The sequence below is a fragment of the Cibotium barometz genome, chromosome 31, assembly GCF_041138505.1.
Source record: "Cibotium barometz isolate CiBa-2024 chromosome 31, ASM4113850v1, whole genome shotgun sequence".
Lineage (NCBI taxonomy): Eukaryota > Viridiplantae > Streptophyta > Polypodiopsida > Cyatheales > Cibotiaceae > Cibotium > Cibotium barometz.
In genome coordinates this window covers 54,075,025-54,091,669 of record NC_141076.1, presented here as the reverse complement: position 1 = coordinate 54,091,669, position 16,645 = coordinate 54,075,025, and the positions used below count along the sequence as shown (strand labels likewise).

General features: G+C 44.0%; 1 protein-coding gene across 1 annotated transcript; it reads left to right on the top strand.

Moving 5' to 3' along the window:
- Positions 1-13,354: 13,354 nt before the first annotated feature.
- Positions 13,355-14,374, top strand: LOC147621051 (uncharacterized). The gene has a single exon (XM_086825296.1). It carries the CDS (start codon positions 13,492-13,494, stop codon positions 14,242-14,244), a length of 753 nt encoding a protein of 250 aa, XP_086681422.1. The 5' UTR covers positions 13,355-13,491; the 3' UTR covers positions 14,245-14,374.
- The last annotated feature ends 2,271 nt before the right edge of the window (positions 14,375-16,645 follow it).

Here is a 16,645-nt window from a genome sequence, read left to right as displayed (position 1 = left end):
AGGACAAGGGAAGTGAATCAAAGTTACTCACCCCCTGGAATGAAGTGGCTATCCATCTTCCATCTACTCCCATACTGGAGTGATCTTTTAGTCAATCATCTTCTTGACTCTATGCACATTTTCAAGAACATAGCCGATATGCTTTGGAAAACCATTACATGTGCTAAAGAGAGCAAGGCACAAAGGGAGGATCTACAAGAGGTAGATTGCATGTAGCGCTTATGGGCATGGAGCAAACATGATGGTGGGAAGGTGATTCTCCCTAGAGCACCTTGGGTCTTAACCAAAGAAGAGCAGGGGCGTGTAAATAAGTGCATCAGTGAGTTTCATAGTCCCACTAGTTGTATGCATTGCTTGAAGGGATCATTCACAAAGGATGAAGAGCTTAGTGACTTGAAGTCTCAGAGGGGCACAAAATCATACAGCTTGTGCTACCAATAGCCATTAAGGATTGCCTCAGCAAAGAGACAAAACTGTCGAGAAAAACATCAAAAATAAACCCGCGTGTAATAGTGTCAACACACATAGTTGACTTTTTCACAAAAGTCTAAACAAAGAATACCTCCACTTTGACACAAGCAACAGGATTTGGTTTGGAGATAGTACCACTCAAGATCTTTCCAAGAAGCCATTGCTGATAAAATTTTGACCTCATTTTAGGGTTTTGGAGCCAAATTACTATTTTTTGTAATGTTGTACAAACCCTAACACATAGAATATTAGGGCTATCCAAAAAATTTATGTTCGTATACTTGGATAGTACGCAACAAGAGCTATCCATAGAGCCCTAGATCACCAATTTCCGACATCATTTGGGCCTTCTACGAGCCGTTTTCTATTTTTTTCCATTATGCCAAGGGGGCGTCCATCCAAGCAAGCGGTGGGGCTTCAAGAGATAAGAGAAGACATAGAAATGGTGAATGAGGATCATGTAGAGGTGATTGGTGAAGAGGACATGAATTTACAAGGGGACAACAACAATGAAAATATGACACATAGGACAAATCATGTGCAAATTGGGCCAAATTTTACAAATGTGGCCAATGCATCAAATCAATTAGGAGGAGAAAATGCACAAGCGATGCCTGCTATGACAAATGGCATGTCACAAATGATGATGATAAGCATGATGCAACCACTTTTGGAAAGCATGATGCAACCAATTATGTAAGAGATTAGGGGCATTTGTGATGACATAAAGAGCAAGGATTCAGATAAGGGTGGACCATCTCAAAATGTTCAACAAGCCCATTTTGAAGACAAAGAGAATCATCACCCAAGTTTTAATTCTACTTATGGTGCTATGCGTAATCCAATGTTTCTGTACACACCCAATGAAGCCAAAGGCAAGGGTCATGCATTTATATTCCATTCAAGGGGAATACTTGTGGTGGTGCTTCAAGACCTCATGTTGAGGAAGACCTTGATGATGAATTTGAGGTTAACAATGATCATATGGATGGGCGTATGCGTGGGCGTGGTGATCGTCATGGAGATGGAGATGAATTCAAGGGTGTGAAAGATAAGATTATCCTTTCAAAGTTTAGTGGTGAAGACACTAACAATGACAGCTTCGAGGAGTGACAAATTGGATCTCTATTTTGAGATGAACTCTCGAAGTGAGAAAGCTAAGGTTTACCATGCTACCTTACACTTGGAAGGGTATGCTCATGCATGGTGGAGGCATCTTCAATCATAAGATTATGAGGTCACAAGTTGGGATGCATTCAAGGCAAATATGAGAGAAGCATTCACTTCCAAGATTCACAAAGATAAAATGGTTTGTGAATGGGATGATCTACAACAAAGATACTCAAGTGTGAAAGAGTACATACTCAAGTGTGAAAGAGTACATACGTAAGTTTCTTAAACTTTTGCTTGGCCCTTGGCCTACTATGTACACTTTGTGCCCACACTCATGTGTCCACCGCTTCATTACACACATCAACACATGAAATAAAACATTGGGAAATACAAAAAATTTATCAGGGTAGCCAATCCACCGTCATTCCATTGTGGGCACCATAATCTTCTTGAAAAATCTTCCACTTGTCATTACAAAAGGTCCACCAAAATATATACAAAGTGCTAAAAATTAGACATTAAATTTTGTTATCACATCTTTCCCGTCCTAGCAGATCCCCATGCCTATCTTGGGGGTCTATTGGTGAACATGGTGCTCGAGGGTAAAAGATCTTTAACCTATACTCATTGACATGTCCATGAACCTCCTTTCCATTTGCATCTTCTTTACCTTGAAGTATCATCAAAGAAGCTTCTTATCTAGCCACTTCTCAACATGGCCATCAAACCTCATGATCAAGCTTCATTGCACCAATTCTGGCTTCTTCTTCTTTGTGGTAGTGCCATGCCTTACCTTGCACATTGTTATTCCACCTCTAAATTTTGAAGTGCCTAAAACCGCTTCTTATGCAAGGTCTCAAGTTGTCCTATTGGGCATAAGTTTCTTTTTCATTACTCAAGCATGCAGCAAAAGATGTGCAGAGGCTTGTGATAGAATGGAGTCCACTCCACAAACTAGCTGAAAAGGTGTGAAACCAAGAGAGATCTTGTGAGCAGTGCTTTTAGCGCATAGAACCTTTGGTTAAATACAGATCCTACTTTCTCTTCATAGCATCTACTAGCTTAGAGAAATAACCACAAAGCAAACCATTAGTCTTTTTGGCTAAACCATTACATTGAGGATGGATAATAGGAAACTTACATGGCATGATATATTTTTAATTTTTGTACCAAAGATTTAATCAAGTCCCTCCATTTGTAAGGATCTAATGGACACCCGAATCGAGTGCATATATAAAGGATGCCACAATCCCTCCATTTGTAAGGATCTAATGGACACCCGAATCGAGCGCATATATAAAGGATGCCACAATCATCACTACCTTATTATTGAGTGAGGCCTTTACTTATGTCCACCTTTACTTATATAAAGGATGCCACAATCATCACTACCTTATTATTGAGTGAGGCCTTTACTTATGTCCACCTTGTTGCATAGTTTGTGGCCAGTATGTAATACTTCTCATGTTCTCATGTGAGAGGAGCGGGGAACCCACAAAATCTAATCCCCACCTTTCAAATGGCCCATATGTTGGGATAGGGTTTAAGGGTTCAAGAACCAATTATTGGGCCCATGTACTTGGCACACTTCACGGCTTTTGCACCACTCATAGACATCGTTGTTGATTCAGGGCTAGTAATACCCTATGTTGAGAATCCTACGAGTTGTGCTAGCTGAGGTAAAGGGACTTGAACATTCATGACATGATTCTATAATCCTTTTAGATTCTTCCAACCTCCTAAGGACCTTATCCTTACCTTCCCTGTAGAGAATGTCACCTAGAATTGTGTAAGGATGAGCTCTCCTTGTGAGGCTTTGCTTTTGTTGAGCATTTATGGGGATAGTATCCTTCACCCAAGTAATACTCAACATCCTAGAGCTTTGGCCATCTTGTGTCTATCAAGGCAAGAGTAGCTACTTTGAAAGAAGCCAAAACTAGAGTTTCTAATTCATCAACCCTTTGATTATCCTTCCTAATTCATCATCCCTTTAATTATCCTTCCTAATTCATCAACCCTTTGATACAAGCCATTGGCCCATTAATGCATATGTCAAAGCTAGGCTCTCCTCTACTAACAATGTATCCTCGAGTTCCTGGGAAGAAGATGATGCCTCAGCAAGGTTCTTTCATATGTATATTTTGCAAGATATGGGCGATTCAAATTTTTAGAACTTCAAAAGTGTGGCATTTGTAGGAGAAGATCACCCTCAGTGGATGTAAAATTAGGCAATGTGTTTTTATGGCTTGTAGCAGTGATTATGGGTAGAGGTGGTGGTGGACAAGATAGGAATGGACATGGCTGATGAAGATATGGGAGGTATAGATATTGGGAGAGTGGTAGAAGAAGAGGGTGCTAAAACAAATATGGTGCGATAGATGAGGATAGTGTTGTGGAAGATATGGCCACATAGAGATGGTTTGTGAGGTAGTTTGTTTGCAAATGGTTATTATTTTGTGAATAAAAATAAAGGAAATAAATAAAATCCATCTATGGATCGAGTGGTAGGGTGTTGGCTGGATCATGGGGTTTACAACCAAGGTTGGATCCGAAGCTCGAGTCTCCTCCCCTATTTCGATGAAAGCAACATGCTTTAGGACTTAGATTCTTTCACTTTGCTACCTCATAAAAAGTTTTAATTTGACCCAAATTTGGTAGAACCCCTTGGGTTTGAAGGAGAAGTCTATCTGGATAATAAGTCAGAGGCACCCAGTTACCCATGAGACGGTGATCCCGAGAAGGCGGGGAACTGGCAGGGCCTCACATTCCTCAAGTCCCACAAGTTTAGCCATATTTGTGTGTAGCATCTATTTTCTTTGTCTAAGCTTTTCTTGTCTTTCTTTAGCCTCTACTTGGGCTTTTTTTTGAAGCTCCTTCTTTTGCTTAATCTTATCATGGGCCTCATGTACTCCCATGAGTTGCTCTTCAGTTAAGGGCCCATAGTATACTTGTTGTTGCCAAGCTTGTTTACAGATATATCCTTATAGACCTTCCTAGGATTCGCAACCTCAATGTTCTCCTCAGATTCTATGTCAAATTTATTATTAAGAATTGAAACAAATTTGGCATCCATCCATTCTCTAATGTCTAGCTAAAAACTAGAGTCTCTTGCTAGGAATTCTCCTAGAATGAGTGTGATTGGAAAGCTTGTGGGCATGGACATGCACCTCTCTGGGAATATAATTATTCAAGAACCATATATTGAGTCAAGGTGGACAATTCCCCCAAATCTTCGTAAAGTGCTAGAGAAGAAGAGCTGCTTTTTTCATCTATTCCAACAAGCATTACTTTCACAAGGGGATTATTACTAATTGGCTTGATTGTGGATGGACTATAGAAGAGGGCCATTAGTAGGACATCTTCCCATTTTGGCCAATCTAGGCTAGAAAGAACATCACTCATCCCTATCGTATTTTTTTATTTTTAGAATGGGCAAAGGCATGTGCTCTGTTGTCGCATATACCTTGAGTCAGAAAGCCTCTCTTTTTATAGTATCTATGGTTATTGTGAGGCCCCCGGGGAATCCTTTTGATAGGCGGTTAAGTCTCGTGTTATTTTTCGATTGACGACACCTCGATCTCGTAGAAATACGAGGTTACGAGCAAACGGAGGGACCTAACTCTATCTCGCCGGGGAAGCATAGTCATCCTAAAGGAAATTCTAATCCCCAGCACGGAATGTGCGTGGAGATGGAACAAGACCCACACTTGGTTCAAGGAAGCCAACGCCTTTTTCCCCCTGTATTTCATGAGGCACGGCCGCTGGCTCGGTCCCCTAAAACAAGTCTTGTTCGGGACTCTACTATTCCCTAAGTATCGTAAGTTACGACTAGTAGAAAGCTACCCGACTGATCGGGTCCACCCATCCTTAGAATGGTACCGTCAGGGCATCCATTCTCCCACTTTCCACAAACTCACCCGTTCAATTGTTTTCTAATTAAGTCCTACCACACTGTGAAACACTTAAAAAAAATTCCTTTGTTAATTAATTACACTTGATTCCTTAAAAGAAATCTTCCTTAGCACAACATTGAAATCAATGAACATACTTACAGTGAAAAATATTTACAAAGACCCTGAAACCGGGCCAATATTCCAATCCAAACTTCATGTCCAAACCATAACCATAACCATAACCACAATCCAATCACAACCACAACCACAACCACAACCACATTGATGATCTAGAATTCGATCTTCCAGCCTCAACCAGCTGGGTAAACCTCACGGACCGTCTCCCCTCGTCGTCAGCAAAGCCGATGAGGGCCAAGCCGTCCTGTCACCCCCTTAGGTACTGTCGCTTGTACCAAACCCTCTCGCCCTTCGGAGGGAACGTCTCCTCATGAGGTGGGGGTTAAGTCACCGCACTAGCCTGGACCCACAGAACTAGGCATACATCACCCTGGTGGTGAAATCCAATTCCCAGTGGCATAGGAGGGGATTGCCCTGGGCCGACTCCCGACCTCGCTATATCCTCCGCCCGGCTACAGAGGCAAGCACGGAGTTAGCTAAGGGGGGGGAGAAGCTTCTTTAACTTGGAGAGCTCTTGAGAAGAGTGTACGTCTAAGGAGGCCTAGGGAAGAGCAAGGCAAGGGTTGGAGAACAAGCACACTTTAAGTCTATTCACACGAGGGGGGGAGAAGAGTGTAGGACATGTCCTAGAGCTTGAGGGAGGGCTTGCGCCTAGGGCCTTGCTGGGGGCTTGCTTGGAGAGAAGGGGCCTGGGAGGGTCCTTTTATAGGTGCTGAAGGGTGGACGTCCGGGTGCGGGAAGGTGACACCTGGGTGGTGTAGGTGTCCGGGAGAGAGTGTGGGCGTGAGACACCTGGGGGTGGAGGTGTCTCGAAGAGAGAGAAAGTGTGACACATGGGGGTGGAGGTGTCCCCAAGAGAGAGAGAGCGCGACACCTGTGGATAGAGGGTTCTGGGAGGAGGGGGTATGTGTAGGGGTGTGCTGGAGGGTGCGTCTAGGTCGTGTACACACTTGGGTGTCCCGGGTGGATTGTCGGTTTTTTTCACGGGCGACGCCCGTGGTGGGACCCACGCCGACCGCCCGCTGTCGTCTCGGGGGGGGGGTCAAAAAAATTTTTTGACAAAAATGTCCGGCCTTGCCCCGTGACCATGGGGGCGTGTTCCGTTCGTTGATTAGACGCCTGGATAGTTACTATTTTTGGTCGGAAGTTCGCAGATTAAAGGCTTAAAAACTTGATTAAACCCATTCCGGGTACCCGTTTTTAGTTCAGAAAAAAAAACTATTTTAAACGTAAAATTACGCGTAGATTCCAAATTTGGATTCAGAATTACAAATTTCTAAGCAAAAATGGCTCATTTTCCAAAGTAGAAGTTTTTTGATCGTAAAAATGACAAACTAAGTTATATTTTTCAACTCTGAAGCAAGTACATTGTTATGTGGGCGTGAACCAAAGAAGTGGATTCAGTATCTCCCTCTAGTGGAATTCTCTTACAATACATCCTATCACCAAAGCATAGGGATGTCACCATTCAAAGCTCTTTATGGTCAGGAATGTTTGTCTCCCTTAAATTTCTCTGACCCCACACTAAAGGTTGAAGCCTCTAGGATGATGCTTGAAGAAATGGAAGAACAAACCAAAGCTATTCGTAAGGATATTAAAGCCGCCCAGGATTGACAGAAGCATTATGCTGATACCAAAAGATATGAAAGAATTTTCCAGCAAGGAGACAAAGTTTTTCTTCGAGTGCGGCCAAAGAGAAGTTCTTTATCTCTTGGAAAATTTAGGAAGCTGAGTCCAAGGTATTGTGGGCCTTATGAAGTCATCAAATGTTTGGGAAAACATGCCTACAAACTTCGCCTCCCGACCCACCTCAAAATCCATGATGTATTCCATGTAAGCTTACTAAAGCCATATGTGCCTCATCCTGATCATGTTCTTGATGATGAACAAGTTGTAATGCCAACTCAGGGAGTCCTTGAAATGAGACCTAATAGAATCATCGACTCTAGAGAAAGAGTGCTTCGCAATAGAATCCTTAGGGAACATTTAGTGGAATGGAAAGATTACCCTGAGGAGGATGCCACTTGGGAGGAAGAGTCAACCCTCCAAAAGAATTACCCAGAGTTTGTGCCGAGATGCGGACATCTCGAGTTCTTTTAGTAGGGAAGGATGTAACATACCCATTGTAAATAACAATGTACTTGCTTCAGAGTTGAACATACCCATTGTAAATAACAATGTACTTGCTTCAGAGTTGAAAAATATAACTTAGTTTGTCATTTTTACGATCAAAAAACTTTTATTTTTGAAAAATGAGCCATTTTTACTTAGAAATTTGTAATTCTGAATCCAAATTTGGAATCTACGCGTAATTTTACGCTTAAAATAGTTTTTTTTCTGAACTAAAAATGGGTATCCGGAATGGGTTTAATCAAGTTTTTAAGCCTTTAATCTGCGAACTTCCGACCAAAAATAGTAACTATCCAGGCGTCTAATCAACGAACGGAACACGCCCCCATGGTCACGGGGCAAGGTCGGACATTTTCGTCAAAAAAAATTTTTGACCCCCCGGGATGACGGCGGGCGGCCGGCGTGGGCCCCACCCACGGGCGCCGCCCGTGAAAAAAACCGACAATCCACCCGGGACACCCAAGTGTGTACACGACCTAGACGCACCCTCCAGCACACCCCTACACGTACCCCCTCCTCCCAGAACCCTCTATCCACAGGTGTCGCGCTCTCTTTCTCTTGGGGACACCTCCACCCCCATGTGTCACACTTTCTCTCTCTTCGAGACACCTCCACCCCCAGGTGTCTCACGCCCACACTCTCTCCCGGACACCTACACCACCCAGGTGTCACCTTCCCGCACCCGGACGTCCACCCTCCACCAGCACCTATCAAAGGACCCTCCCAGCCCCCTTCTCCAAGCAAGCCCCCAGCAAGGCCCTAGGCGCAAGCCCTCCCTCAAGCTCTAGGACATGTCCTACACTCTTCTCCCCCCCGTGTGAATAGACTTAAAGTGTGCTTGTTCTCCAACCCTTGCCTTGCTCTTCCCTAGGCCTCCCTAGACGTACACTCTTCTCAAGAGCTCTCCAAGTTAAAGACACCCTCTCAATTCCCCCCCCCCCCCCATATGCGGCGACTTAAACTTAGGCTAAGAGGTCGTTCCTACCCATAAGCCCAACAAGCTTTTCCTACCCCAAACGGACTCCGTTTTCGAATCCGTTTGAACCAGTAGAATTCTCTCTTTTCTCTCCAAGTTCCCAACCTCTTATATTCACCCCGTTCTCTCTTTATCCTCTTAAAACTCTAGTGCTCCTATGGCGCCGAAACGCCACCGAAATGAAGAACCACGCGCTGCCCAAGGAGGGAATGAAGCGAATCGCGTCCCTGTAATCGACTTCGCCCCTCTTGAAGGGAATAGGCACGAAAACGATAACCAGGTTGGTCATTTAACAAGTTTAAGTAAAATCCTCTCTTATGAAGCTTAATGCAAAGATTCGAAATAATAGGAAAGGAACCAAGGTTAAACCCCTAGTATAGATGGCCTAAAGTACCTTATGGTTACTCTTAAGTAAAGTTATAAGAAAATAATCTTGCTTTTGAATCATTGTCTTTCCGAAACGATGGTTTTTGTTAATGTGTGAATTCATTGAATAAAGGCTATGTCTCTTTTTATTGGATACACTGCTGGTTTATTGCTAACATGCAGGTACAGCTTCTCCCCCCCCCTAGCTAACTCCGTGCTTGCCTGTGTAGCCGGGCGGAGGATATAGCGAGGCCGGGAGTCGGCCCAGGGCAATCCCCTCCTATGCCACTGGGAATTGGATTTCACCACCAGGGTGATGTATATATGCTGCCTAGTTCTGTGGGTCCAGGCTAGGGCGGTGACTTAACCCCCACCTCATGAGGAGACGTTCCCTCCGAAGGGCAAGAGGGTTTGGTACAAGCGGCATTACCTGAGGGGTGACAGGACGGCTTGGCCCTCATCGGCTGGCTGACGACGAGGGGAGACGGTCCGTTGAGGTTTACCCAGCTGGTTGAGGCTGGAAGATCGAATTCTAGATCATCGATGTGGTTGTGGTTGTGGTTGTGGCTGTGGTTGTGGTTGTGGTTGTGGTTGTGGTTGTGGTTGTGATTGGATTGTGGTTATGGTTATGGTTATGTTTGGACATGAAGTTTGGATTGGAATATCGGCCCGGTTTCAGGGTCTTTGTAAATATTTTTCACTGTAAGTATGTTCGTTGATTTCAATGTTGTGCTAAGGAAGATTTCTTTTAAGGAATCAAGTGTAATTAATTAACAAAGGAATTTGTTTTTAAGTGTTTCACAGTGTGGTAGAACTTAATTAGAAAACAATTGAACGGGTGAGTGTGTGGAAAGTGGGAGAATGGATGCCCTGACGGTACCATTCTAAGGATGGGTAGACTCGATCAGTCGGGTAGCTTTCTACTAGTCGTCGTGTAACTTACGATACTTAGGGAATAGCTCGGGAATAGTAGAGTCCCGAACAAGACTTGTTTTAGGGGACCAAGCCAGTGGCCGTGCCTCATGAAATACAGGGGGAAAAAGGCGTTGGCTTCCTTGAACCAAGTGTGGGTCTTGTTCCCTCCATGCACATTCCGTGCTGGGGATTAGAATTTCCTTTAGGATGACTATGCTTCCCTTGCGAGATAGAGTTAGGTCCCTCCGTTTGCTCGTAACCTCGTATTTCGACGAGATCGAGGTGTCGTCAATCGAAAAATAACACGAGACTTAACCGCCTATCAAAAGGATTCCCCCGCCCTACAGGTCGGGGGTCTCACACGTGGTATCAGAGCAGGTTTAGACTTTGGTGATTTCATATTGTATTCTCTTGTTGCTCTAGGAATTCTTGTTAAACTAATCTAGTTACGGCTGGATGCAGGAGGACGAGATGGATCCCTATTCTCGCTTCCTGGTATTCCAATGCATATTCATGACTGCTTGTCGTTCTTCCGAATTTGAGTTCCGTGACACTATGATGCACATTGTAGACAAGCTAACCCTTCCTCATTACACTCGCATCGAAAGGGGATGGAACAGAGCTGAGTATTGGCATCGTCGATCTACCTATTTCATCATTCGAGCTGAGCACATCGGTAATCTCACCAATGACTTGAGGCGGATTCGATATGCCGAGATGTTGCGGATGGTTCACCTGTTCTGGTTTATTGGCACTCCTCGTAACACCTATGTCACTATCGATGGGAATCGCATGTTGCAGAATCGATGGGTTTATGATAGTGTGACTCGAGTTGTATCCCCTGATAGAGTAGCCGTTACCCGTCTTTCTAGACGTGGTTTACCTCCCCTACCAGAGACTTATCGAGTTCTTGAAACCATGGGAGAACCCCCCTACTTTTTCAATGCTACCACCGCAGATCTTTTTTAGGTTCCCTAGAGGACTACCATGTAAATAAATAAGATTGGATTTAGTCCAATCCTTGTAAATGGCTTGGTTCACTTGTAAATATTAAAGCTTGGAATAAAAGGTTTTGATTTTCACACTCATTGTCTTATGTGTGTTAAACCGCTTAAGTGACATGATTCTAAATTTAGCTTCTTATTGATAACCAGGATTGTCAACTTCTTGCTCCAAATGCATTATATACAGATACACAGGAGAAGAAGCTTCTCCTTAAACAAATGCAACCTCCCTCATTTAATGGGGAAGGTTCAAAGATTGAAAGGGATGCAGAAGTTTGGATAGAAGCCATGGACGATTACTTTTCGGCTGCTGGTACAGGAATTAGGAATCAATCCATGCTTGCCAGATTCCGTCTTATCGGGGACGCCAAACTTTGGTGGAAGCAATGGTGCCGAGATAAGGGCGTCACTGGCCTATCAAAAGGATTCCCCCGCTCTACGGGTCGGGGGTCTCACAAAGGACCTCAAGTTCTTGGAGAATTATATCGTATAAGAAAATACAACTTGCACTTACAAACAATCAACATAATCTTCACAAGACAAATAACTTTATAGTAAATTTGAAATTTTACCTAAAATGTATAACACAAGGCTTTAAGGGGTTAATACTCTCTTTGTAATGTTGAATTATAAGGGCTTGAGGTGGTTATGATTGAGTCGAAGATGAATCCCCCACCAAAAGTCTTTGTAAGAGAAAGAAGAACATTGTGGGAGGAAGATCATAACGAATGAAGGAAACAAAAAATTAGTAGCAAACAAAGGCATAAAAAGAAAATTATGAAAATTATTCGGTTGAAATTATGTGAACAATGTCACACTAAGAGCACAACTATGTCACATGTCATCATATTTGCCATCAAAACTACACAACCACTAAAACATGATTATAATATGGGATAACCCTCATCATGACGTGTAACAATTATGATACATACAACATAGGAAGTATAATATGTAACACCTAACATGACACAAAAGGAAGGGTCCATTAAATACACATGACACAAAAGGAAGGGTCCATTATCGTATTTAGTAGTTTCTTGAAGGCAATCACCCTCGTGCATTTACTAATTATATTATATCTAGATTAATAGATTAAAGGTCCAATAGTTGACTATGAAAGATCATACATGATACATAGCACATGATCTATGAGTCATGGCGGTACATAGTTCGTATAAGGAAGGAAATCTGGTAAAGGGAACCTAGGCTTGTCTCAAGTCTCGACCTGCCCTCCACGATCCTTAGCACTAAAGGGCATGGTGAAGTGACAAGCCCTTCACCATGGGATCTAGGGTGGGGGGACAAGGGACACGAAAATCGGGGTGGCGTGGGTCGTCAGATCGCGCGGAGTGAACTTGGGCAATAGTAAACTCGGGCGTCGGCCAGTCTCACGGGCTCGCCGGCCGGGCATGGGCATGGGCATGGTAAACTCGGCTGAGCATGGGCATGTGAACTCCATGGTAAACTCGACTGGGCATGACCTTAGGGTGGGCATGGGTATGGGAACTTGCCTTGGTTGTTTTTAATACTTATTAAAAAAACCAAAAAAGAGGTGTAGTACTGAAGCATCAAACCTACGACCCGCACATGAGGAGGCAAGAACCTAACCATTTCACCATGCAGAAGAGCTTCTCTTCTAAATGATTTTAAGTCAATTTTTTTGGGCCTACCGATAATCTCTCATTGTTCCGGCAGTTTTGGAGGCCGGGGTCAGAGATCGCGTGCACCGACAACCCCACATCCTACCGCCCCCGTAGCCTCGATCTACGAGAATCCTCCTCCACCCTTGATCCCACGGTGAAGGGCTTGTCACTTCGTTGTGCCCTTTATTGCTGAGGCTCCACGATAGCATTCATGATCACTAATGGCGCGTTCCACGGTCTCGTCGCTCCTTAGGACTCTACGACAGGATACTCATGAGGGAGGAGAGAAGGGATCAATGGCTGAGAAGACGCATGGCGTTCTCAGGTCATCGATCATGGGCAAGCGGGTTTGTTTTTCAGGTGGGACTCGGGAGGGCAAAATCTGGCCACAAGGGCTTTCACATCGTGGTAGTGCGGGTGTGTTGCATAGCTCACGTGCCTGTCAAACGGGCCACCCTGGTTCAAATCCCGTTGGGGGGGCCTAGCCATGTTTAGTGTGGGGCCTGGCCATGTTTAGAGTCCGCGGTCCACCAAACCACGCTGCGTTGAACCATGTGAGGCGCCCCTCACATACCGTGGCACTTCGTGTCATGGCTCGTCGCTACGCAGTATGTACTCAGTCAAACAACGCTGCGTTGAAGACGGTTGAACCGCGTGCATAGAGACGGAGGCAGGCTACCTACTATATATAGTAGGCAAGCAAGAACAAAATCAGGTATCAAGGCATTTGCTGTATACTTCACTCACCGTTCGAGCACTAGCAGACTTCCTAGAGCATCGGTCAAAGTAGCACAGTTAGATCTGAGCTCTGCATACTGCAGCACCTGCTCCGAGCAGAAATGGCCCAGACTCTGCAACAATTCGTGGCACAGACAACTAATCGACCACATCAAGTGGCGGCCGCTTTCGAGGTGCAGAGCGACAAGTTCTTGCAGGTGAACCTGGGCTTCGTCGGAAGCGACGGGAAGCCGCTGCCTTATGTGTGGATGAAGATGGGCAGCATGGTGGCGTACGGTGGGGAGGTGAAGTTCGAGAGGGAAGGAGTGTTGGAGCACGGCGTCAAGCACGCTATGAAGAAGGCCTTTACAGACGAAGGAGCGGAGCTTGTTCGAGCTTCCTGCAAGCCGGGATCGACGTCGCAACTCTATTTGGCCGATGAAGGCAAGCGTGTGATGCTGCTACGCCTCACCGGAGATGCCATCGTAGTCAACGGCAACGATTTGCTGGCCTTCGAGCCCACCATCAAGCACAAGATCACCATGATGCGAAAGCTTTCTAGCATCGTGTCCGGTGGCCTATTCAATGTTCGCCTGGAAGGCCATGGCTTCGTGGCTATTCTCACCCATGGCACGCCCATCACTCTCGCTGTTGGGCCTAGTGGCCTCCCCCCTGTCTTCTCCGACCCCCAAGCCACTGTGGCCTGGTCTGACAACCTTGCCCCCGACTTCCACACCGATATCAGCTTCAAGACCTTCATTGGGAGAAGCTCCGGCGAGAGCTTTCAAATGAAGTTCGGTGCGGGCAATGGCCACGGCTTCGTGGTTGTGCAGCCTTTTGAGAAGCACCACCCTCCTCCCGCTAAGCAGGTCTGATGATTCCTCATCCATATCTCTTGTGTTTCAATTCTATTCCTTGGGTCAGAGCCATAGTTTTTTTCATACTCGTATGGAAAATATTACATACATACTCAAGCCAAAATAAAAATAAAAATGTTTTGCATCTTTTCTAGACATAGAGATTAATTGTCAATGTGTGAAAGTCATGAGGGATGAAACATGGTCAATTTGTGAAAACCATGATAGACCATCTATCATGGCTTTCACATATTTTAAGTCTCTCATGGTTCACTTCTTTGAAAATGGCATGTCTACTCTTTAATTTAAGAATCAAGTATGAAATCTCACGTATGAAATTTTTTCAAGGTTTGAACCATACTTATTTCATAGTTACAGACTCATACACGTATGTCATATAGTTGCCGTATGAAAAAACTATGCCTCCACAGGTGATAGGTTTTGGCATTTGCCCACTCCACACTCCCTAGTCCCTACTTATGTAACATGTTACATGATACATCATTGGTAATAGATGTATCATGTAAACAAGTTACAGTAATATAAAGCCAAGAGTTTCGATTCTGGCTCTGCATCATTTATGTTTTTTCTAATCCCAAAATCGTTGCAATTTCAAGTTTCTTTGGTTTTTTGTGTCATATGTAGCATGTTTTTCCTTAAATTTAGGGTGTCGTATGGTATCCAACGTATGGAATTTCTTGGGGATGTGAACCGTACTTTTTTCATACTTTCATACCCGTATGCGTTTGCTGTATGGTTTGTCTTGTAATATATTCCACAAATAGGAGATAGTAGAAATCCATATGCATATGAAGATAAATTTCTTCTACAACAGTTGTTCTTTGTAGAGTCATGCTTAGGATCTTGGCAATGTTTGTTGCCATGTGACTTCTTTCCAAATGTGGTTCTAAGCTTGGGTCTCAATGTCTTCCATTTTCCTAGCTTGTGCCCTCTCTTACTACTAAGTACCACAACATTGTGTATTTGGTCTCATCATCTAACAATGCATTACAAACTAAAAGCTTAGAATCAAGATCTAATGATGAGAAGCCATATAAACTTCCAAGAATGCCCTTAATGTCCTCAAACAAAGGTACTTTGTCTTGAGGATACAAATCCAACAAACCAGTTCCATCGAGATAAGAGATTTGATGAAGACTCTCATAAGTGAGCATGGATCCACCAATCCCTAAGGATTGCTTGAATGTATAGACAGCTTATGGTCATCTTGGAGGAATTAAAATAAGTGCACTAATGTCACATGCGGAAGCTCGTCTTCTTTCAGAGCCCAAAACACCTGTACTACTGGAACAACCTGATGCAAAACCCAAGAGATGGAGCGAAGAGAGAGATATCTGAGTTTTAGTATATTCATATAGTACAAAAAGGATATACAACTTGGCAAGATATAGGTTGCCTTGAAAAGATGATCTTGGACTCCAAAAAGCCCTTAGGCTAGTCTAAGACTCACTCCATAAGGGATTGAAAACCTACAAAGATCTTGCCTTGTGCCTTATATAGGCCTTGGTACAACCCCATAAGTTGGTTGAGTCGACCAGCAGCAAAAAGCAATAGTTTGTTTGCTATCGACGATGCCTATAGCCCCCTAACCCACTAGCTGACCTGGTCTTGCATCCACACGATGCCCTTTCTGGTGTCAACTTTGCCCTGCTCATGCCCTATTCTATCTGTTTTTCGTGCTGTCTTTTAGGGATTAGCAATGGGATCAAGCATGTACATGTCATGCACATGACATCCCCCAGGCTACTAAACTTGATGACAAGATTCCAACTTCTAACACTAGATGATTGTCATCATCCGTTTGTCTCCTCCTAATGGACTCCCAAACTTGTCATCCTTCCCTTCCTTAGCAACCTTTTCACTCTACCGCTATGGCAACCTTTTCCTTCCCTTCCTACTTACTCTTATATAAATTTCGATAGGTCATTGCCTAAGCAACTTCTTACTCTACTGCTATGGCATGCTTTTGTTGTGTGCGTGTTGTGTGTAAGAGCAAGCACTGTAGCATACCTTTTCAAACCCTAATTTAATTGGAAGCCCTCAAATGGCACAAAGCATGTCTCTCTCTCTCTCTCTACCCTCTCTCTCTCTCTCTCTCTCTCTCTCTCTCTCTCTCTCTCAACATATACACACTCTCTCTCTATCCCCCCTCTCTCTACCCCTATGCCTCCTTTCCTCCTCATTCTCTGTCAATGTCTCTCTTGATCTTTCTCTTTCTCACACTCTCTCTCATAAACACACATACACACCCTCTCTTCCTATCATTATCCCTCTACCCTCTTACCCATCCTCTCACTCTCTCTACTCTTTGCCACTTCTATCTCTCTCTCTAAAATATGTGTGTGTGTGTGTGTGTGTGTGTGTGTGCTTTTATCTTAATGAATGAATGAGAGAGAGA

Excerpts from the sequence above, each read along its gene's own strand:
- LOC147621051 (XM_086825296.1), top strand. The coding sequence starts at position 13,492 with ATGGCCCAGACTCTGCAACAATTCGTGGCACAGACAACTAATCGACCA.